This window comes from Sinohyriopsis cumingii, chromosome 4 (assembly GCF_028554795.1).
Source record: "Sinohyriopsis cumingii isolate HCF-2022 chromosome 4, ASM2855479v2, whole genome shotgun sequence".
Classification (NCBI taxonomy): Eukaryota; Metazoa; Mollusca; class Bivalvia; order Unionida; family Unionidae; genus Sinohyriopsis; species Sinohyriopsis cumingii.
The window spans coordinates 69,025,671-69,050,917 of NC_142964.1; the positions used below are offsets into that span (position 1 = coordinate 69,025,671).

At 33.6% G+C, this 25,247-nt stretch overlaps 1 protein-coding gene across 1 annotated transcript in view; it reads right to left on the minus strand.

Annotated features, from left to right (window-relative positions):
- Positions 1–12,702: 12,702 nt before the first annotated feature.
- LOC149801403 (neurotrimin-like) overlaps positions 12,703–25,247 on the minus strand; it is a 36,200-nt gene continuing 23,655 nt past the window's right edge. The window contains exons 7-9 of the mRNA XM_089955469.1: positions 16,463–16,588; positions 13,862–14,176; positions 12,703–13,225 (exon numbers count right to left, since the gene is read on the minus strand). Coding sequence (XP_089811595.1) covers positions 13,185–13,225; positions 13,862–14,176; positions 16,463–16,588 — 482 coding nt within the window. The 3' untranslated portion in view covers positions 12,703–13,184. The remainder of the gene's footprint in view (positions 13,226–13,861; positions 14,177–16,462; positions 16,589–25,247) is intronic.

Genomic DNA, 25,247 nt, shown 5'->3' on the forward strand with positions numbered 1-25,247 from the left:
TATTATATTTCATGCGGAACAAACAAACAATAAAAAATAGAGCATATTCGTCTTGCTTTACAAAATATCTCAGTCGGATGGATTATGTAAGTTATCGTCGGTGAGAGAGGATTTAAAAATGACGAGGTGCTATGCTATCTGGGTGAAAAAATTTCATCGATAGATAAATAAATGTTAGGCATAACCGGTGATATTGTAGTCGTAAGTGGAACATCAAATGTTCTCGTATCTGCATAAAAATAAAATACTCATTTCCACATAATTAACTCTGTGATTATCTTTTGAAATTATTGCTCAACATGTTCGCATCCATTTAATTGTATTAATCATGGACGATTCAGCCATCTATTCTGAATACTTCTTTAGACAGTTACATGGTGGGGTAATTTTGTAAAAATATTCGACCTCATTAGAATTGATTTTAGCTGTTTAGTTTTGAAATTTACAAGATTCTCGCTGAATATCTTTTACGTTAAATATGTATCTGATATATTATTACGGTAATATCACATCTGCATTATATGCTACTGTAAATGTTCTTTTTCTCCTCAGGTTAGAGGTCGACGACAATAAGCTTTTTCAAAGATGTCATCCTAGACCAGTATTTTTATAAGTCATATAAGTGAAAAGGTTTGCTATGTTACTGCTGTACTCATCCAAAAATACAAAAATTCGGTGAAAAAGACCTATTATTAACTTTATTAAGACGACTATACTTCTTATTTAAATTGGTTTTAATTTGATATTAAGCCATAGATTGGTGAGAGAGAGAGAGAGAGAGAGAGAGAGAGAGAGAGAGAGGATGTAAAGGTGTGCGTGTTTTGTGTGCGCATGTGTGCGCAATGATATATGTAAGAATTGCTAGAAGTGAAATGATCTATTTTCATTTTATTCCGACAATCTATACATAAAATATTAATTGGAAGAACATAAAAAGAGAATTATCATGGTGTAAATACAGTTGTATTGTTCTCGGTCTGTTAAATTCAGTTTTGCAGTGACAGTATGCAATAAGATTCAAAACATTACATCGGATTCTGTCACAATAAAACATGTGGTGCAATATTTTAAAGGGAGTTGTTTCTGATTACCACACACACACACACACACACACACACACATCTGTTCCTTTTTTAATCAGTTATTTATATGAGTCCTTGCCCTTTTCATAGAGGTAATCATTATAAATTCATACCAAGTCTATCTTCCTCTTTGTGACCATATATTAAAATTTTTTTAGCAAAATAAAGGCAATTATTTTCTTTTCGCTTAAAGTTTAAATACGAAATTGTTCTTACAGTTGTTTTGCATAAAATGTCTTATAATAAGTGAATAAAAATAATAAAACAATAAGTTGTACATTTTTTATTTACTTATTAAGTCCTTCCTTTCATGTAGTTAATTATAAAATGCAGCGTTCCATTTTTAACTATTGTTTAAGAGATTTCAATTAGGCCACACTAATCTGGTCGTTTAATTAAAGCCATGCTAATTGGAGGATAAGAAAATGAAGTTAATAGCATTAAGATTTTATATATAATAGGTTGGCAATAAGGGTTTCAACATAAGGAGACCAAAAGTGGTAAGATATATTATTCTAATTAAACAGAAAAAGAAGACAAACGTCGATTATGTGTCTTATAGTGCTAATATAGTATATATTTTGCTACATCTAAACATGAAATAAGACAATATCACAGTCAACACCAAGGAGCTCAACAGGTATCCTAAATTCGGCTGAAGTAACAAAGTTGGCTTTTTCTGAGATGCACGATCAGAACATTCCAAGCAAAACATGTTTCCTCTCTTAACTGTATATGTGGCACAAAGGAAGTAATTAGTAAATTGGTTACGGGTACTGATACTTTAAACGATGTTATGGAAAAATAAGGGGAGACGCTCATGGAGAACACCACCCGGTCAGTAGCGTTTATAACGAAACTTACATCTGCCATCCATGAGCAAACCATGACCTGTATGGAACTAAACAATAACATCACAAACATTTTATAACACCTTATCGAGAAGTGGAACCACCATGAAAAATTGGTTGGTGATAAAGATAAAAGTGAGGGGCGAAAAAATCCAAAAGAAGAGGGGGCAACCAAAAAAGGAAGAGGAGCGAAGAAATCCAAAAGAAAAGGTCAGAAGAAACCATTGACACGTCTGTGACAGGGAAAACCAACAAGAAAGAAGCGACAAAGAACAAAAGGATAAAGAAGCCCCGAGGGATAGCCAGAAAGAGAACATAAGAGAACGGTCGGCAAAACGTTGCAAGCATCGACTCTCAGCCTACTAGGGAGAGGCATTATTTTAGTATCAATTATGTATCTCGTACAACTGCTAATTTTACTCTGGTATCTGTAAAAAAATTGAGATTAAAACAAAACTACTGAGTTAACTAGGTTGCTGTAGCATTGTATTTGTTTAAAATTACCAAGTAAGTTAAGATTTTGGATGCGTTATATATATATATATATATATATATATATATATATATATATATATATATATATATATATATATATATATATATATATATATATATATATTCATACATTTTTAGACAGCCATGCTAAAATCAATTTTCTAAGTTTTTTCCAGGGATTATTGTGTATTTACTGTTTGTGTGGACACTAAACAGAAACGCGGAGGGTAATGTACTGGGCAGGAAATCTAGCCTAGTAATTTTTTAAAATTAAGTTCATTAACGTAAAGCTATCGGTGATAAAGCAAGGTAGGTAGTATTACTAATACTAGCGTCCGTATTTTGTGGACGGTACTACTAATGTATTGTATTACTATCCAAGATATCAGCCTCGTTTCCATGTAAGCACATTTGGAAGTCTCCCTTCGACATCTCGTCTGATGGTCGATTACGGTACCACCCACTTTAAAGGTAAACCGTTTTTGTATTGTAATTGTTATAATTTAGACATATATTCGTTATATGCAGACTTAGCTAATACTCTAAGTAATCTAGGATTTTAATCAAAATTATTAATTAAGGTGCGATTTTGTTGCTATCGGTAGCAACGTATGGTTGCCCCTGCAAACGCTGCTTGCAAAATTGTCCCTGTGGTTGCCATGCAGAGAACGGTAGAGGTTTCCCTGCCAGGCGCAGAATTCTGCAGGAAGTAAAACAAGGTTTGTTGGCGTCTGTGCTGGGACCTGTTCGGGTTTCCGTGGGTCGTGTTAAGAGTTCTGTGTGTTCATACAGTGCGTGAGAAAGTCGCTTTACTACTATACTACGAAGTCCATATAAGGCAGTGTGCAAAGAAAAAGTAATTCCTCTGTTTATTAATTTCCCGCTAATAAGAAATTTACAGTTAATATTAGCCAAGAAAAACAGCGTAAATTTTAAAAGTAAAATTTGGACAGGACTAAAAGTCAGTTTTGAAATCTGCATCTATTTAATAATACCCTAGGCAGTAGTTTAATATAAAATCGAAACATTGGAACTTTGATATTTGTAAATGTTCATGTCAATTTCTATCATACTAAGCGGTTAAATTACTTATTTTTGTCCAAATGCACACTACCACAGTGACATAAATTCAACGAGTTCTTATTTATAAGTGATGCACCTGCTATCTGAGTCTTGCATTCTTACTGCCATATGATTTTGCGACTTTTAGTAACTCAGATGAAACTGCGTTTGATTCCTAGACCCACTGTTGTTGAAATGATTCCCCACTTCATCAGAGAGTCCCAGATATTTCTTAGAGTTAAGGTCTAAACGGGTCTTTATTCTAATGAGATCTTCTTTTTTGGCCAGAGAGCATTGATCATTAATTTCTCCCATTTGTTAAAAAGAAAATATTGCTTGGACTGAAAAATGAGCATGTTTGTTTCCTTGCTTACTTTCTCGTGACATTTGTTTATATATATGGTATTAGCTGGCTTAGTGCCGTGCCAGGTGCAGGATCCTATCACATCAGGACATACTAATGACTTTCTTACTTTGAACTGAAGACTATATAACTATTTTGATCTTGCAACACTTACAATTAACAGTTGACTGCGACTGGATCTAAACCAAAAATGATTACTATTTTTAAGAAACTGTTCATAAAATGTTACTATTTTAACGGACTATATGGAACGGTCCTGATGTGAGCTTTCGCTCCACCCACTAACATTTTTTTGGGACAATCTGTCCTCTTCATTATCATTTTCCCGAACTAATATCTATTTATGGAGCAAGGGTGTACCTATTGTGGACTGCATATTCTGTATGATATGACTCTGGTCACAATTATTACTTCCGGTTCGGTATCCATGTTATGTAGTGCCGTCCATTTTTAGGCATTTTAACTCCTCTCCTCTTGTTGGTGACAGAAGAGTTTGATTTTGGCATTCGTAGTTTTGATTTAAAGGTAATTGTTTATTTTTTAAAGAATTTCAGTATCACGGTATGGTTGTCTGTGTGTATTTCGGCGACAGTGTACATTGATTAATGAGAAATTGATGTTGCTCCGGTAGTGAAATCAGTGACCCAAAATGCCCAATGCTTTGACGGTAGTGCAGCCTATCTAAAAACAAAATGCCGGATATCATACACCAAACACTTCACCACGAGTTCATCATAGAACTTACTTCACAATGAGATATGATTTATATTCATTTGGACACCACGGAAATTTCAGTACTGAGAAACAAATGCTGAGTATGTATAGTAAAATTAATAGTGACCTGATTCCTGTCAGTAGTGTATTGTTGAAAGTTTTAATTGGTATTAAATGTTTATTATTATTGATAGACACAGGAAATTTTGATATGTTGTTTATACTGATTTTAGAAAAAGAAGAAATGAAATTTAATGTTTTTAATTTTTACCTAAAAATGTACATATATAGAACTTATTGGGAATTATATTAATTATTATCAGCATATCCAAGATGTATTCAAATGACAAAATTCAGCCTTTATTCAAAACACATGAAGACATGTTTCAAGTTGATATTTTGCCTTTCTGCCATTTATTATGGGTCCATGCAGTAGAGCATTCAATAATCGTCTATATACATAGTTATGATAGAGATGATAATTTTGTGGTAGAACCTACTCATGTTGTCTTCTAAATCATTTTAAACTGTCAGAAAATGACAAATGTCAAAAGAAATATAGGTCAAATGGATAAAATATACTTTCCCCAGCTATTTGTACCCTTGGATTTGAGAAATAACACAATGATGTAAATTGAACACGAAATGCATTCCATTATATTGTTCAGCATGGTTAAGACACTGATTGACATAGTGCGGCTTTTTGTGGCCTAAGCCAATATTTTGAGAATTCTAAAGAACCATTTCACTTTATGCATTGTTAATTACTAATAATAATTGTTAACTGACACTCTAAAGATTACACCAGAAATATTCAAACAGATTATTTAGATTTGACATTGTACAACTAATCTGAACATGGTTATATATCCCACATGAGCAAATATCGATATATTTTAAAATGTTTGGGATCAGAAGTTCACACTCAGTACATCATACATGATCTCACTGTACCTATATATCATCTGTTAGGCACATAGCTGGCCCTATGCACTTAAAATATCCCAAAATGTTTTTTTTTCTCATTATAAATATGCTTTTATATGGTAACATATTTTAATTAAATACTTTGACAGAGTGCGGTATTGTAGCAACAGCTTATATCACATTGCAATGAAGCATTCCTTTTAATAATTTTTAATCGACACTCTTAAAAATCTACTAAAAGTTTTCAAACACATTATTTGAATGATATTTGTGCATTTGATCTTAATAAGTACATGGTACATGTCCCAATTATTCAAATGTGTCTCCTTGTTTACTTGTTTTGGGGATAAGAATTTCACATTTAGTTGATGAAATATAACCGATAGGTGATCTATGAAACATACAGTAGGCTCATTTTGCTTGCAATATCCAAAATTGTTTTGTTTTTTTAAAATAATGAATACGATTACTTATGGAAATATCTTTTACTTTATAACATTGTCACTTAACTTCCCTGTATACTGGTATGTACTAATTTTTCCACCAATGATCAAACCTCGACCTCCCCACATTGTCTTTTACTTTATGATACCTTGTGTACTTAATTAGTTATTTAGTCTGTAAATGGCCAAACATACTTCTAGAAACCTCATATATTCTTTGGATGAATTGTCACTTTAATACACGGCCATTGCGTAACATTTCTTAGTGACTCTATGTCAAGTATAGTATTTTTCCCCCTGCTTGCACCCTTATTGTAATTTCTGAAGACACCATTTCTAGCACATTTTAAAATTATTAACTAACATCATACTGTTGTATAAGATTAGGAGAAACATGTCATATGGTTTCAGGTAACTGGAAGAGTTTGATTGGTTCAGAAGCTCTCCAGTAGTCAGGCGGTAATATAAGGTTTCTTAAGAACACATAGAACGTACTTGCTATAAGTGAGCAAAATTTGCACGTATTACCGCACTGATATATAGCACCATACCTCAAATACATATCTCAAATTTTCATGAGAGAGATGATCACCATTGTTCAGTGAGTTAGAGCCTCCTAGGAACTATATTTTTCTATTACATTGGCGTGTTTTGTATTTATCGACAATAAAACGCAATGCATTTTTGCTCTACAAGATGATACTGATCACATCAAAATGTTACCTAACACAATGAATGTTGAAAATAGCATTTGTAATTGGTTCTTTAGTACGTACACTTATATGCATTTGAACAGGCATATTGCAATTTGTTTCAAAAATCACTGTACGCCATATTGCTTCAGCACCCCTGGGATAAATGCTATAAGTTGTACAGACCCAAACTAACATGTGTTTTAAATATAATTCATTAATTAACTTTGCTGTCTAAAATTTGTCAGTGTCTAAATGTAATGGTTTATTTAAATTTCCAGCAAAATTTATCAATATTTTTATTTATGAAACATTTTTGCAGACAGAACTTATTTGTATTACAACTGTTTTTTACTGCATTGAAAAATTCCTATAATTAAGGAAGATATAGCAAATTTAGCTTTGGTTACTCAAGATCACTTGGGCCAAATCTTGCACCTGTTAAACACCAGCACTACGCACTTTCCGACAGCTATGAAATTTTTTTAAAAAAGTCTTCATGTATAAAATTCAAATAGGTGCGGCAGATCAATATTAAAGTTTGACTAAAATTGGCCATAAATACTTTGGCCTGGTAAGGAATCGGGTCACAATTATTACTTCCGATTCTATATCCATGAATGTAGTCTCAAACTTATTTTTTAGAGCATGTTTCCTCTCTCCTTTTGATGACGATACAAAATTTCGATTTGGTCATTCTTAGTATTGATTTAAAGGTAATTGTGTATGCTTTAGAATTTGAGCATTATGGTATGGTTGCCTGTGTGTGTTTCGGCGACAGTCTACATTGAATAATGAGGCATTGATGATGATCCGGAAGTAAAATCTATGACCCAATGCACGGTGCTTTGTCTATATTCAGCCTCTCAAACAAATGCAGGATAAACTAAGATAAGTTTTTCACCGTGAGTTCATCATTGAAGCTACTTTAAAATAAGAAATGATTTATGATCATTTGGGTACAAAGAAAAGTTAAGTACTCAAGAAAATAAATGTGGGGAACATATAGTAAAATTAATTGTGACCTGATTCCGTATAAGCAATAGCAAAACCGATGGGCTCAGTACGTTCACACCTGAAACATTCAGAGCTCTGTTCGTAACAGGCGAGAAACATTGTATATTGTTTCAAATTTTAAAGGTTTGCCTCTTTGCTCACTTTAAGAGCCTTTCATCGCATAATTTAGTAAAATAATCTGATTTTTAAAGGTATTTAGCTTTCATGTCATGTATCTCTTCCAACAGCTGTTATTTTCTTTTGTTGCGAAATATTGTTTTAACTTGTATTATAAATTTATGATGTGTGATAATTAGTTTTAGAAATAATATACTTTCGAAGTTAGAAACCATGATGTTTCGGCATTTAGTGACGATCATTCAAAATTTTGTATTTTTTGTAATTCATGCAAAACGATGAGAGCATTATATATAAATTTTATATATATTTTGACTATCTTTGGTTGATTTGACATTTGGTCACTTACTTCATATATTAAATACAGAAATTCGATACCTTTATGAAATATTCCAGTCATGATTAGGTTTGTATAAAATAAAAAACCGCTTCCGCAACATTTAGAATTCTTGTTCTCTTCTTTATAGGTATAGCTCAACCCTAGACACCTCTTGCACAAATGAAATGTGACACCTATTACATGTCAGAATGGAGCGATACCTTCCCAATCATTATCTCTGTGTGGTGGTACAAAACTGCCCTTCTATCTCTCTTCTTTAGATCCAAAGAGTTTCCTGAGCAAACAATCCTTATGAGAATCATGGTGAAAACGTAACCTTAATGATGAACCGGCAAACAATGCACATTTCTGTCATAGTAACTGGTGTAGATTGTTTTCATCATAATAAAGGGATTACCTAAACAAGCCACGGAATGTGCATTTTGTACTAATGGAGAAATCGGTTATGAATTTCATTGTTTGATCGAAAGTAAATTTATTGGTCAAAAACTGCTAGTGTCATTTAAAAAACCCACAATACTTTTAAATTAGACCATTTATGATAAATATATAAAACTTGGAGCTGTGAAAAATATTGGTGAAGTGGAAGCATGTTTGTGAATATTTTGCTAAATACATTTTAACCCCTTCCATGTTTAATCATTAAAATTTGTAGTTCAACAAGTATGTAAAATGTCAATGAAATTATTTTTATTGTTATTAGTATAACCAAGCTGTAGTGTGCTACGAAAAATACACGGATTATCACCTGTCAACCGACCTGAGTGGATGTGTTATAACTGTGTCGAGGACACTGCATCTCATTATGAATCTGAGAGGTTTGCAGAACAAGTTATTCTTGGATTACCAAAAAGATTTAAATCTGTTCATGTAAATACATGTAGCTTCATAGACAAACTTCATCAAGTAAAATTTTTAGTCAGGATGCATGTGTTTGATATTGTTGCCATTGCTAAAAGTAAATGTGACTTTATTTTTGTTCATGATGCTGAGTTGTTTTATCCATGATGCTGAAGTTCGAAGCAATAGATACGGAATATAATCTTCACAGAGGTAGTGTTACATTATATTTCTGGTGATATCATCATGTGAATAACATAGCAGTATCAATTCCTGCCAAACTGAAAACTGTGGTGTTTGAGGCAAAGCTGGTAAACACATCCGGTATTGTATATGCAGCTGTTTACTGATACCCAGTTTTCTTTATGGAATTATTTTAAACTTTTAAACTATTGATGGAATAGTGAAATAAAATATATGACAGACTTAATTTGATCGAGGATTTCAATACTAAGGAATGTAAAACGTCAAAACTTAAAGACACGATGAATATTGATCAGATGTATGAAATAATAAAATAAAACACTCATGACACAAAGGACATAATCACACTAATTGACCGTATCCGTGCCCGATATTAATTTTTATTCTGGAGGCATTTCCCATCGTTTCATAAAAAATAAAACAATAAAAACAGCTGTTCATTGTGTGGTATAGTCAGTGAAGAAAAGAAAGGAAATTAAAATGGAGAATAGGAACGAAATTAGGCAAAGCACTCGTGTAAATCTTAAATACTGCGATTTGAAAAACTTAGATGAGCTTGGTCCAAGGATTGGAAATAAGTTTATTTTTAGACACAATGTTTGATAATATAAATATTGTATTCATAGATTTCAAGGATTTATCATTTCATACAGCATTTACCATAGGAAGAACGTGGCATCACATCAAATTCTAAGAAGTGGATTATGATGATCTCTTACCTGTCATGAGTACTATAAAATATCTCTTATCTGTCATGAGTACTATAAAATATCTCTTATCTGTCATGAGTACTATAAAATATCTCTTATCCGTCATGAGTACTATAAAATATCTCTTATCTGTCATGAGTACTATAAAATATCTCTTATTTGTCATGAGTACTATAAAATATCTCTTATCTGTCATGAGTACTATAAAATATTGAATATTGCATTATCTGCATACTTTAATTTAATGGGTTTTTTTAAATATTATTTACTGCACATGCAATAAAACAAAATAATGTATCTGCACTGAGTAAAACAAATATGGTGGCATAGGGTCTCTTTGTATATAGGCTCTTCTTACTAAAAATCAGTCTGATAAAAAGCCATTCTGTATAATCAGGGTTTAAATGGTTGTTATTAATAATCCATTTTTGCTATGTGCTCAAATTAAAATGCTTCATAACTTTGCAAAGAAGATTCCAGATGCTGAATCAAATGCATTTTCGTAATCAGTGCAAACTAGTTGACTAGGTATTTTGTATTTTAGGGACAGTGCAATGAAGCTAGCTGTCTAGCCTATTTACCTGCCTTCAATACATTTTGTACTCTCTGGGCTACATACATGAACGGTAATTTACAGCACAAATTTAGAAGGTAATAGGAGTCGATTGTTTTTGTTGTTTATTTGTTTATTTTATAACTGTTTTGGATTATCTCCTTTCAGTAAGCAAAGAATAAGAACGTGTATCGGACTAACTGAAAACTGTTGCTTTTCATGAACCTCATTCATTATTCTCGATATGAAATATTTTAAATCACTGTATTCTAGAGAAATAAATTATTTGTTGAATTTTACAAAACGTTTCGTTTTTGCTCTTTTCTATTACTTAATTTACGACCATATGGTCGTAATATCGCAATTCAGCAAATCCAAAAGTTGCATCTTTTTATCCAAGTTTAGGTTAGTAAGGCGGACATTTAATGAATAGTCATATATTTTTTCATTAGACAAAACTCGTCATTCTTGGACATACCTAGACAATATATTTTAACAGAAAGTACACTTGTTATGACATAAAATACGTGTTTTTGTTTAATCAGGTATGTGTTTGTTAAAGGTATCTTATGCAATAATTAAAATGCGAATATTCACTGATATGTGCCTTTGTGTAATAGAATACATTTCTTCATGCAAAGAATACGAATGTTGAAAATGAGGATATGCCAGTAAATAGGTCGGGCCATATTATCAATTGATCACTATAACCATTTGGGTCACATTTATGATTTTTTAGTATTTGTTAAACGTGCACTGAAATAAACATTTTGAAGATCCAGCCATGTTATGCCCTAAACCCACAGATAAATTGATAATATTTTTATCCAAGGTTTCAATCTAAAAATATATGTTATTGCTTTTCAACACAGAGTACTGCGCATTTATACAAATATGTTAATGAGGGTAATGGGGCGACCTGTCGATCTTAAGTAAACAAGTAGTACGAATGAGAAAAAGGAAACATTAAACCATTTGATATTATTACTTAATTATCACATTTAATCGACGGGTGTCATATGAAAATAACAAAAAGTCATTCATATATGTAACACTGATAACTTTAAACTTTCATCAATTCTAATTGGGATAAAGTTTTATGGTAGACAACCGTACGATACATAACAATACTGGGTACTGTCTACAGAACAGTTCTAAGCGAATAGGGACGGAAGAGATTTCTAATTCATGATATTCTTGGAAATCAATATATTTCTTTCGTAGAAACATGTCAAGTATTGCTATTACTAATGCAGTGATACGCTACATGGAAATCTTGTGGAATAGCGTGTGGACTGATGAATGAACCACTCTAATTAGTAAGTGCAGGAGTTTTCATCTGTTTAGAATGTTGATTCAAGTGGCTGTGTTTGGTGCTGTTTGACAAAGTTTGAAGAACACAGGTGTGATATAACACATGTCTAGTTGTTGCGGTCTTTGCAGTAGCTCTTGAGAGAGGTTGGATTTTAAATTTGTGTAGTCAGTGATGTGTACAGTCTATGTGCCTGAGACAGTGTTTACTATCATAGTTCATTCATCACAGCATAGCGAATTTTATGCTATCTGTAGCTCAGTAAATTTTCAGGTCAGCATCATTAAATGTAGCTAACAGTATCTAGTTCATTTCTCACGAAGTATTTAAAACTAATTAGGTGCCTGTAGCTACATTTAATGACGTTGACCCGAAATTTTAGTGCCTTTGTTCTACAGATAGGATAAAATGCACCATGCTGTGTGGAACGAACTATAGTTTTAAGCACAAAACCAAATAGCTCGACTTCGCGCGCGCGCGCGCGCGTGTGTGTGTGTGTGTGTGTGTCTAAAACTGTTTTATATGGTATGTTCGCAAAGTTGGAGAGATCTTAAGTTGATTTACGTTTTTGTGTTATATATCTGTTGCTGTTGTTGTTTGATTTTATAAAAACTCTGTCAGGCACAGCAGAGAACAACAAGGGTTTCTTATTTTTATTAGTTCCTGGCGTTTGGACACCTTAACTGAGACGATTTGACTGAGACAAAGAGACAGAGATAAGAAAAGTAAGTTTATCAAAACAGCTAGAATTCTCTGTCGCATGGGTGAGAAAATAATTAATGAAGTCTCCATTCATAAATTACTAATATGGACAATATTAGTAAAATCCCAAAGCAAGGCGAATAATTGAAGCTATCGAATAATAAAAAAGAAAAATTATATGAAAACAAATTTGCAGGTAAACATACAACTTTATGCGAAACGAATAGGGTCCCTATACAATACTAATGACATTTTGAACAAAACAGGTAAATAGCGGTATCATTCTGAGTTGATTTTATTGCAAGTGTCTTTTATGGGTAAGTGTTCTTTAAATGGACACTGATTTTAGAGCAGGTAAAAGAAGTATTAAGCAACACTAGCAAAAGAAACTCGGTCGTTGTAAAGATTTATTTGAAATATTTCCCTCTTAACAGACTGTTCTATACGATCAACTCTAATGGTATTTGGCAATGTAAACTTAAAGTACAATGTATATTATTTGGGAACAGCAAATGACAAAATAAAATTAGCTGAGTGTTTAATACACTTGACAATTAACATATTTCAATGTCGTAGCAATTCAAAATACAAAGTATACTAGCATGTGGTAAAATTATTCAAGAGTTACACAATATATCATATCTGAAAATATTCATGCGGCTCGTGACAAAACACAAGTACAACAATAAATACTCGTCCTCGTTATGAATATTAGCAATCAGAAGTCGACGTATAAAGTATTGATTTCAAACGTCAAAGTCATGTGATGTCATCCACATTGTTCTGGTCTTCTTTTGGTTCTGAAAGAGTGGCAATTAGGGGAAGGTCAATGCAAAAACTGTATTAGTGTATTGGGCATATATTCATTCAAACCATTCCATAAATGTGAGGTTGCAGCTTTAATCCGAGTTAAAATAAAGCGCGAAAAAATTCATTTTGCTTAGTTTTAATGTTTCTAATCTAGACTTGTTCAAAAACAGTTAACACATGTGTATTAAAAAAAACAGTGACGCTTCTTTAACATTATTTTTGGAACTTGTTTCTTAAACTGTATTACCCCCAAATGGACTAAATGTTTTCGCAATTTGTCTAGGGTCCTCTCCTTCACAGAAATTACTAATGCAAGTCTAATCGCAAGAGGCGCTCCTAGCGATACTTTACAACATCGAAACAAAATGCAAGAAAATATTATGCAACGAACAAATGACAAAGTAACATTCTAGATGGAGCAGACAAGGAAGAAGAAATTAAGAAAATGAGACGCAAAACAAAACGAACATGAGCACGGAGCAAACTAAAATATAAATAAAATTAAACCTATGGACTCGCTAAATCAAATTATGGGTTTATTTTGGGAAAATGCCCTAATAAAAGGAGAATAATAAGTTCTAATTTATTTTTTGTAACTGTGGTATTATAATAAACGTTCTGCTTACTTTGTATAACGACCGTCTTCTCGCTGTATCCTCTAGCGAAGTTCTTGGTTCTACAGACATATCTGCCGTAGTCCCCGACTCCTAGATGACCTTTCCGGATGACCATGGACAGAAACTGAGTATTGAAGTCTTTCACCAACTCTCTATCCCGGATAATATCATACTTCCGGCCGGCACGGATTTCCTCTCCGTTATTTTCAAACATCCATTCCAATTCCCCTTCCATAGGATATGCCTCTACCGCGCAGTGCAAATTCAATTCCTGCTCCCCTGTGGTGGTTATTGTTTCTTGGAAAACTTTAACGTCCGGTCCAACTTATTAAGAAACATAAACAGTTCGAAATTGTAGCAAATAATTTAGGCGCAAAACGGATGATCTTGTTGGACATTATTAATAGTAATTCTATCTGGTAAAGCTGGTTCTATGTCATCGTACAAAGTTGGTAAGCTACTAAGTGATTAACCCTTTCGATAGTAAAAAATCTATATTCCAGATGTACTCGTGTGAACTGTACTTGATTAATCCGATCACACAAATAAACCCATATTGACACATACACATGTTGTAGGGACATAAATGAGTCAAAAGATGTGAACAGAAGTCTCGCAAGCATGAATGAATACGTAAAACTGAACAATATATGCTTCACAAATAATTGAAAGAATTTTTTATTCTTCAGAGACAATCCCTCATTTGACACCAAATATTCCATTTTGATATTTTCAAGTATCTAAATAATGCTATTAAATTGTCTTTATAGACAAACATTTAAAGAAGAGAGAGAGAGAGAAAGAGAAAGAAATATCCAAATAATGCTATTAAAATGCCTTTTAGATACACTTTTAAAGAAGAGAGAGAGAGAGAGAGAGAGAGAGAGAGAGAGAGAAAGAGACAGAAATATTCAAATAATGTTATTAAAATGCCTTTTAGATACACCTTTAGAGAGAGAGAGAGAGAGAGAAAGAGAGAGAAAGAGAAGTATCCAAATAATGGTATTAAAATGCATTTTTACATACACCTTTAAAGAAGAGAGAATGAGAGAGAGAGAAGTATCCAAATAATGCTATTAAAATGCCTTTTTACATACACCTTTAAAGAAGAGAGAGAGAGAGAGAGAGAAGTATCCAAATAATACTATTTAAATGCCTTTTTAGATACATCTTTAAAGAGAGAGAGAGAAAGAGAGAGAGAGAGAAGAGAAGTATCCAAATAATGCTATTAAAATGCCTTTTTAGATACATCTTTAAAGAGAGAGAGAGAGAGAGAGAGAGAAGTATCCAATTAATGTTATTAAAATGCCTTTTTACATACACCTTTAAAGAAGAGAGAAAGAGAGAGAGAGAAGTATCCAAATAATACTATTAAAATGCCTTTTTAGATACATCTTTAAAGAGAGAGAGAGAGAGAGAAGTATCCACATAATGCTATTAAAATGCCTTTTAGATACATCATTAGAGAGAGAGAGAGAGAGAAGTATCCAAATAATGTTATTAAAATGCCTTTTACATACACCTTTAAAGAAGAGAGAAAGAGAGAGAGAAGTATCCAAATAATGCTATTAAAATGCCTTTTTAGATACATCTTTAAAGAGAGAGAGAGAGAGAAGTATCCAAATAATGCTATTAAAATGCCTTTTTAGATACATCTTTAAAGAGAGAGAGAGAGAGAGAGAGAGAGAAGTATCCAAATAATGCTATTTAAATGCCTTTTTAGATACATCTTTAAAGAGAGAGAGAGAGAGAAGTATCCAAATAATGTTATTAAAATGCCTTTTTACATACACCTAAAAAGAAGAGAGAAAGAGAGAGAAGTATCCAAATAATGCTATTAAAATGCCTTTTTAGATACACATTTAAAGGAGAGAGAGAGAGAGAGAAGTATCCAATTAATGTTATTAAAATGCCTTTTTACATACACCTTTAAAGAAGAGAGAAAGAGAGAGAGAGAAGTATCCAAATAATACTATTAAAATGCCTTTTTAGATATATCTTTAAAGAGAGAGAGAGAGAGAGAGAAGTATCCACATAATGCTATTAAAATGCCTTTTAGATGCATCATGAGAGAGAGAGAGAGAAGTATCCAAATAATGTTATTAAAATGCCTTTTACATACACCTTTAAAGAAGAGAGAAAGAGAGAGAGAAGTATCCAAATAATGCTATTAAAATGCCTTTTTAGATACATCTTTAAAGAGAGAGAGAGAGAGAGAGAGAAGTATCCAAATAATGCTATTAAAATGCCTTTTTAGATACATCTTTAAAGAGAGAGAGAGAGAGAGAGAGAGAAGTATCCAAATAATGCTATTTAAATGCCTTTTTAGATACATCTTTAAAGAGAGAGAGAGAGAGAAGTATCCAAATAATGTTATTAAAATGCCTTTTTACATACACCTATAAAGAAGAGAGAAAGAGAGAGAGAGAAGTATCCAAATAATGCTATTGAAATGCCTTTTTAGATACACATTTAAAGGAGAGAGAGAGAGAGAGAGAGAGAGAGAGAGAGAAGTATCCAAATAATGTTATTAAAATGCCTTTTTAGATACACCTTTAAAGGAGAGAGAGAGAGAGAGTTCTTGGCAAGGAAGGATAAAAAGATAATTACACTTGACATGGACTCGGATCTCCCTACGATTAGTTGCAACACTATTTGAAGCCTCACATATGTATATGTTGTCATAGTAACGCGTGATATTATGAAGTACAAGTCTGGCTCCTTCAGCCCCACTATCTAAAAGAAGAAATTAAAAAACAAATTAAAGAGAATTAAATGAAAATATAAATGTGTCTTTGAATTCACATAGATGCTTGAACCGAACGTTCAACTTAAATAGCATGCACTTCACACGAGGAATCGGATAACAGTTCCGTTCCCATCAACATTTTTAAACCCTTCTTTCTATTTGTATATCCACGTTTGTTACTGTATTCTCGCGAGTACTGATACAATTCACCTGTAGCTTTTATTCATAAGCCAAATTATGCATTAAAATCCGTATATTCCTCGCTAATATGCAATGTGTTATTATGCATCAAAAACACCGGTCTTTCCTCATTAGTAGGAAATTAAACGGTCGCCCTCTGACTTGCCCTAAGTTTTACGTAAAGAATGCAACTCTTATAATTATGCCCTGGTCCACTTAAATAAAGAACACTTTTTAAAGAAAACACTGAAAAATGTAAACCAATGGGCCTCTGGATGTTTGATTTCCAATTGTAATTTTAGACAAAAATGACGTCACACGCAGAAAGGAGAACAAAGCCTAAAAAGTCATATGGTACAGTGATCTCTTTTACTGTCTGTGAAGGGCATACGACACAGTATGATATAAACCCTGTCATTATTATTACCAATGATGTATCGTGCAGTTGCTACACATTGTATTCATAACCTTTCAACGAGTAAATTCTCAATATTTAATTCCTGCGTTAAGTGTTCATAGTCCAGGTAGGTTTGTGTGCATGTTAATACGGCTCAGTAAGGTATTATTGTTATACATGATGTGAAATTAACATATATCAGGTGAATGGAAGAAAATAGTGTGTGTGTGTGTGTGTGTGTGTGTGTGTGTGATTTGGACTTTTAACGTAACTGTAACAATTTTTCAGTCACATCTCTACGATGTCAGTAGTATCGCAGTTTATAGTGATGTAATTTTAGATGTAGCATCATTTAACACCCAGTCACATTATCCTGACACCAGGCCGACCATTCCTAATACTAAACTATTAATGCTGAGCGCCAAGCGAGGCAACTGTTAGTAACATTTTTGTAAGCCTTTGGTATGACTCGGCCAGGGATCGAACCCACGACCTCCCGCATCCGAGGCTGACGTTCTACCCACCTGGCCACCGGAGCGGTTAAGAAAATAGTAAAAAAACTATGCAAAATAATAAAATAGTAAAAAACTATGCATAATAATACGAAGAGTAATCGTGATAGCATCGATAAATGTGACATAAAAGATATATTTCATGCTCTTCTTCCCATCAGTGAATCGCTGCAAAATGTTTCTTTAGACGCCGTTTTCCATCGACTAAAATGTGATCAATAAAGAAAATTTCATCAGCTGTTTGTGCATAACTGTGTGAACACCATCTAGGCAGAAAGATATAACTAACCATCGTAAGTTTCCTTAGGTGAATATTGTTGTCTTTCCACATGGAATTTTCAACACAATAAAGTTAGCATCTCAACGCCTGTTATTATAAAAAGAATTATTTATGTTATGTCTACTATGATGATAGAATTACATGTGTAACAAACTACGTTGTGAAAATAACTATTATGTTCGGAATTCTCAGAGAAATGTTACGTAGAAGAAACAAGGCCCAGTTGTTTATCTGTATTATTACAGGCACTGGTTTGCATTATATATACAGTTTCCCTTTTGTTATTTCTATAGGCATTAACAATATACCTTAGATGGAAAGTTTGTTACCCTTCTAAATATACATACATACATATCCTACCCGATTTTTCAAATGACCATTGTTATTCTCTGTTGTTCTTCATTTGGGTTTGACTGGTTTGGTTTCTGTTGAATACGTGAGTGGCTGATCAGGTCAATGTATGTTCTGAGCTGTCTTTGGCACATTTGACAGGAGATGTCACTAGGTTTGCTTCATCAGTTGAAACATGTGTTGCTTTAATAATATTTATGCTGCTCGCGCTTCGGTACTGCCTTTGTGGTTTTCCTCCGTTCAAAATATGTTGCTACGTGGATGAGACTCCACCAGGTGGAACCATCCTGCGTGAGATCTTCCCAAGACTAAAGGTCAATGTTGAAGTGTGTCTAAGATGATTTGAGAGGTTCTTTTAAGAATTTCTTCTGACCACTCTGTGATCGCCTTTTATCCTTTTTATGTCGCCGTATATTTGGTTTGATAATCGCTCTTCTGACATCCTGGTGACGTGCCCTGCCCATCTCAGCCTGTAATATCAACAGCAGAGTTTGGATAGTTTGAATGGCTGCTTGTCTGAGAATCTCAGTATATGGGACCATGTTCTGCCATCTTATCCACATCAGTTTCCTCAGGCATCCCCATGTTATAATTGTTCAGCTTCGTGGCATGGAGTCTGTTCACCGTCTAGGTTTCGCAAGAATCTGCAACACAATGGTTTTACAGACCTTAAGTTTTATTGGCAGACTGACACGTCTGTGCTTCACACATTTCCATGTAACTTGCCAATTGCCACACTTGTGTGAGCAATTCTGGCATTGGTTTTGTCATCGAGATAGGTGAGCTTGTGTACTGCCACGAAGGTTTGGCCATGTGCAGTGATGGTGGGCTGTACGTAAGGCTTTCCTGGTGCAGGTTGGCGCATCACCTCTGTCTTCTTGACACTGACCGTGCCACCAAAACTGTCACAAGCTGAAGAGAAATTGGCGATACTGTGTTGCATTCCAGACTTTGAACTGGCATTCCAGGAACAATGGTATTCAGATAGGAGATCACGAACGGCCAATTCCTGTGACTTCGTCCACTGACACAACATGCGACCGGTCAAGATCAGTAATTATTTAATGTCGCAAGGAAAGCCACCAACACCCCTTCTCCGCCAATTATTATCCGATTAGTAAGACCAACCAATTGTCCAATTATTGTATTTTAAGCTGATTTCTAGAGAGAAATTATTCACTTCTTCTGAAAGATTTTTGATGAGAGTTTTAAATATACCATGCTCCCATTCGAAATCATGAACCCCTAAAGGGACAATAATACCCTGTTATAGATAACACATAAAGCAATACAAAGGCTTGTCACATATAACAACATTCATTTTATGAATTCATGTTAGAGACAACATATAAAGTAATATGAATTCATGTCACAGATAGCACATCAAGTAATATGAAGTCATGTCATATAAAACGCATGAAGTACTATGAAGTCATGCCATGGTCAACACACTATTAGGATGAATCCATGTGACGCATAAGTCATAAACTACTATGAAGCCATTTCATAGATAACACATAAAATAGTTTGAATTCATGTCACAGATATATAAAGTAATATGAGGTCATGTCACAGATAAACCAGATCACTATGAAGCCATGTCACAGATAACACTTACAGTACTATGAAGCCATTTCACTGATAACAAAGTATTTTGAAACCACAGCTTATAAAACACACCAAGTAATATTACGTCATGTCACGGATAATACATAGAATATAATGAAACCATGTCACAAATACCACATTAAGTAACACGAAATCGTGCCACAGATAGCATATAATTATTTTGAAGCCATATCATAACGAACACGTAAGGACATGGATGATATGATATTTAGATACTTAATATGACATACTTTGTGTGTAGATCATAACCAGTAGCTGCTAGATTCTGTCATATCCAACAGCATTGTCTGAGTCTGTCATATCCCTCAGCATTGTCTCAGTCTGTCATATCCAACAGCATTGTCTCAGTCTGTCATATCCCTCAGCATTGTCTCAGTCTCTCATATCCGGCAGCATTATCTCAGTCTGTCATATCCCTCAGCATTGTCTCAGTCCATCATATCCCACAGCATTGTCTCAGTCTGTCATATCCTACAGCAGTGTCTTGGTCTGTCATATCCTATAGCATGGATTGTCTCAGACTGTCCCATTTCCACAAATATGGTAAAGCTTCATTTATCACTACGATACATATTTCATTTTAGGTCGCAGTTAATTAACCAGAAAATGTGATGCGAATGTAGATACAGTCTGTCATTCTTGTCGCATTACATAGTTGAAAACGTATAAAGTTAGTAACTTAAATTTAACAAGAAATACGATTTGAATTGGAGTGATAATTTTGCATTGTGTACCATTCATTATGCTTACATTCTTGTTTCTATTTTTTTCTCTCCTCTCTCTCTCTTGCTATATATATATATATATATATATATATATATATATATATATATATATATATATATATATATATATATATATATATGTGTGTGTGTGTGTGTGTGTGTGCGTGTGTGTGTGTGTGTGTGTGTGTGTCTTCTGTGTAACTGACATCCGGTGAACATATTTGACCTAGCTAGTTGGTTCATATTCTGTGATAGAAATAAATTTCTTTACATTTTACATCAGGAGAAAAATAATTGATAGGATAGGCTGGAAAACAAAAAAGGTGAACTCGCTGTATGTGTGGTGATTTAAATCGAAATGCCACATTATCAATTGAACATTCTTAGTAACTTTTTCTGGTGTTTTTCCTAAAGCCTTGATAATTATCAATACGAATAACAATATATTGTACACAAGTAATGTACATCTAATTAGTTCATTTTCTTTTTTCCCGGATTTATTAAACTCAGACTTTCATTATAGCCCTTTTATGCTTATATGTAAATACTATCCATTTCCACTGACATCTTATATGTAAATAATACCCATTTCTACTGACATCTGATATGTAAATAATACCCATTTCTACTGACATCTGATATGTAAAATATTCCCATTTCTACTGACATTTTATATGTAAAATATAATACCCATTTCTACTAACATCTGATATGTAAATAATACCCATTTCTACTGACATTTCATATGTAAATAATAATACCCATATCTACTGACATCTGATATGTAAATAATACTCATTTCTACTGGTATCTGATATGTAAATAATACCCATTTCTACTGACATCTGATATGTAAATAATACCCATTTCTACTGATATCTGATATGTAAAAATTAATACCCATTTCTACTGACATCTTATGTGTAAATAATACCCATTTCTACTGACATCTGATATGTAAATAATACTTATTTCTACTGACATCTGATATGCAAATAATACCGATTTTCACTGACATCTTATATGTAAATAATACCCGTTTCTACTGACATCATATATGTAAATAATACCAGTTTCTACTGACATCTGATATGTAAATAATACCCATTTCTACTGATATCTGATATGTAAATAATACTCATTTCTGCTGACATCTGATATGTAAATAATAATACCCATTTCTACTGACATCTGATATGTAAATAATAATTCCCATTTCTACTGACATCTGATATGTAAATAATACTTATTTCTACTGACATCTGATATGTAAATTATACCCATTTCTACTGATATCTGATATGTAAAAATAATCATTTCTACTGACGTCTGATATGTAAATAATACCCATTTCTACTGGCAACTGATATGTAAATAATGCTACCCATTTCTACTGACATATGATATGTAAATAATCCCCATTTCTACTGACATCTGATATATAAATAATCCCCATTTCTACTGACATCTGAGATGTAAATAATACCCATTTCTACTGAAACCTTATATGTAAATATTACTCATTTATACCGACATCTGATATGAAATAATAATACCCATTTCTACTGACATCTGATATGCAAATAATACACATTTCAACTGACATCTGATATGTAAAATATTACCCATTTCTACTGACATATGTAAATAATACCCATTTCTACTGACATCTGATATGTAAATAATAATACCCATTTCTACTGACATATGATATGTAAATAATAATACCCATTTCTACTGACATCTTATATGTAAATAATACCCATTTCTACTGACATCTGATAGGTAAATGATACTTATTTCTACTGATATCTTATATGCAAATAATACCCATTTCTACTGACATCATATATGTAAATAATATCCGTTTCTACTGACATCTGATATGTAAATAGTACCCATTTCTACTGATATCTGATATGTAAATAATACTCATTTCTGCTGATATCTGATATGTAAATAATAATACCCATTTCTACTGACATCTGATATGTAAATAATAATTCCCATTTCTACTGACATCTGATATGTAAATAATACTTATTTCTACTGACATCTGATATGTATATAATACCCATTTCTACTGACATCTGATATGTAAATAATACCCATTTCTACTGACATCTGATATGTAAATAATACCCATTTCTACTGACATCTAATATGTAAATAATACCCACTTCGACCGAGTCATGCCGAAGACTAATTAAAACATGGTACTAACAGCTGCCTCGTTAGGCGCTCAGCATTAGGAGATAGTGATAGGACTGGTCGGCCTTGTGTCAGGATAATGTGACTGGGTGTTACATGATGCTACATGTCTGCGGCATGATGCCCCAGTGCTAGACATCACCATAAACTGCCACACTGCAGAAATCGTAACGACAGGACTGAGAAAAAAAATGTTAAACCTACGTTAAGGTCTAAATCACAATCCCACACATTTCTACTGAGTGCTACTATGTAACTAATACCCATTGAGAATGAGTGCTGATATATAATTTCTACTGCTGATAGTACCCATTTCTAGTGACATCTGATATGTAAACAATACCACATGCAGATATGTGAATATTACCCATTTCTACTGAATGTGGATATGTACCTATTTTTACTTACTGCTGATATGCAACTAATACCCATTTCTATTTACTGCTGATTTGCAAATAATACCTGTTTCTACTTACTGCTAATATGCAAATAATACCCATTTCTACTTATTGCGGATATGGAAATAATACACATTTTTACTTACTGCGAATATGCAAATAATACCCATCTGCACTTACTTTAGATATTTAAATAATACCCATTTGTACTTACTGCGGATATGCAAATAATAACAATTTCTACTTATTGCGGTTATGCAAATAATACCCATTTCTGCAGAGTACGCATTATACAATATGCAGAAAAAGAGTACATAAAGTTTGAAGCGTGTAGTAAAGATTTGATTACAATGTCGTTTCTGTAAATGATTACACTCTATTGATTTAGATTAAATGGTTTGAAGGCATGTCAGTGCAGGGTTTAATCAAGAAAATTTAAGCTCTCATAGGTTCAGGCATTTTTTTACATATTGACTTGAAAATCGGCAAAGCATCTAACTGAGCGCATTTCACCTGTCATACTGTCGAAAGTACCCTTTTACCCCTTAACATCTCACTTTTAAATGTTGTAGAATATGCAAATGTTTGTAAAAATTAGAGTGCAACCCAATGATGCTGACAAATGTGTCTAATGACTCTCTAAGACAATGTCAATGTGTTTCTTCCTACGAGCACATTCACGACTATATTAGAAAGAAGAACTAATTCTGATTCCTAAGCGCGCGCGTTTGCGTTTGCGTATATGTGTACCTTTCTTTATTCTGCAACTTTCTGCGAATTATGCTGTGTACCCACCTTCGTCAACAGTTTCTGCACGTAGATAACGTAAGGAGGGCACTAGCCCCTTTGGAGGCTTTTCCGTATATTTAAACAAAAAAATACAGGTGCTTTGCAGCTGGGTATGTGGATGGGGTAGGGAAAACTACCTTTATATTTCTGCTCCCAGTTAAGACAAAAAGAAAGAAAAAAAGTTATACTGCTCCTACAAAGCGGACTCTGTACTCCGTAACAGCTCGAATAACAAGTAACACCGGTAAATAAAAAAGGACTTTCCTCTTATATGCTAGCTGTTTTTAACCTGTTAGTGTTTGTCAGGCCGTTGATTTTAAAAGACATTATACTTAGTTTATACTTATTTTTGTGGACGTACACTTAGACTGTAAAGTTTATAGTAATCGGCCATGTTTGAACGAATTAGTCACAATCAGAGAAAGCTGCCACGTTAATGGGGAGCGAGAAAGTACATTTAGTTCATATTACGAATGCTTTTGACAGAACGCCAGACACTGCTACGGAGGACTAAGCAGATTTTGCAAAAGAAGTGATATATATACTAGTAGTTTTGGCTTTGTTGCATTAAACTTTAACATTAATATATTGTTCACACTATCATGCCGAGGAAAAGTAGTTAAGTGCCCTTCCCAAGGACACGCCAAGCCAGCCGCCTAGCAGAGAGATATGCTGATATCCGTGGAGACATGCGCTTGGAATTATTTATGAAGGCAGTATATACTGAATGTACGGATTTCTACTGCGGGTCTTCTTTCCACTTTTTGATGGAAGCAGTACAAACCTCCTTGAATTATAATGATTAGCGGCTTTTCATCGATTTTCATAGCAGGGTGTGCTTTGGGGCATGTGATCGAATTTCAGTTTTCATCTGATATTTTGAAACTTCATCCATGAGTAGCCAAAAACCGTCATCAGAGATGTGAATCTTTAAAGCCCTAGATGTGTGGTCTAAGACAATATTCAGCTTAGCTTCCACTACACACGGACTTTGTTGTGCCGTTGGTTTTTAGCAGGAGGGTTCCGGCTAATAAACGTACTAGCAACCCCAGGCAGTTCGTAGGCTGGAAAGGCTGTCTCAAGTCCCACATAAATGTGGGTAGCAATAAAGGCAGAAAGCAAGTATTGTAAGCTCCCATTCCAAAGGACAGCTATAATAAAGATGAAGTCAACG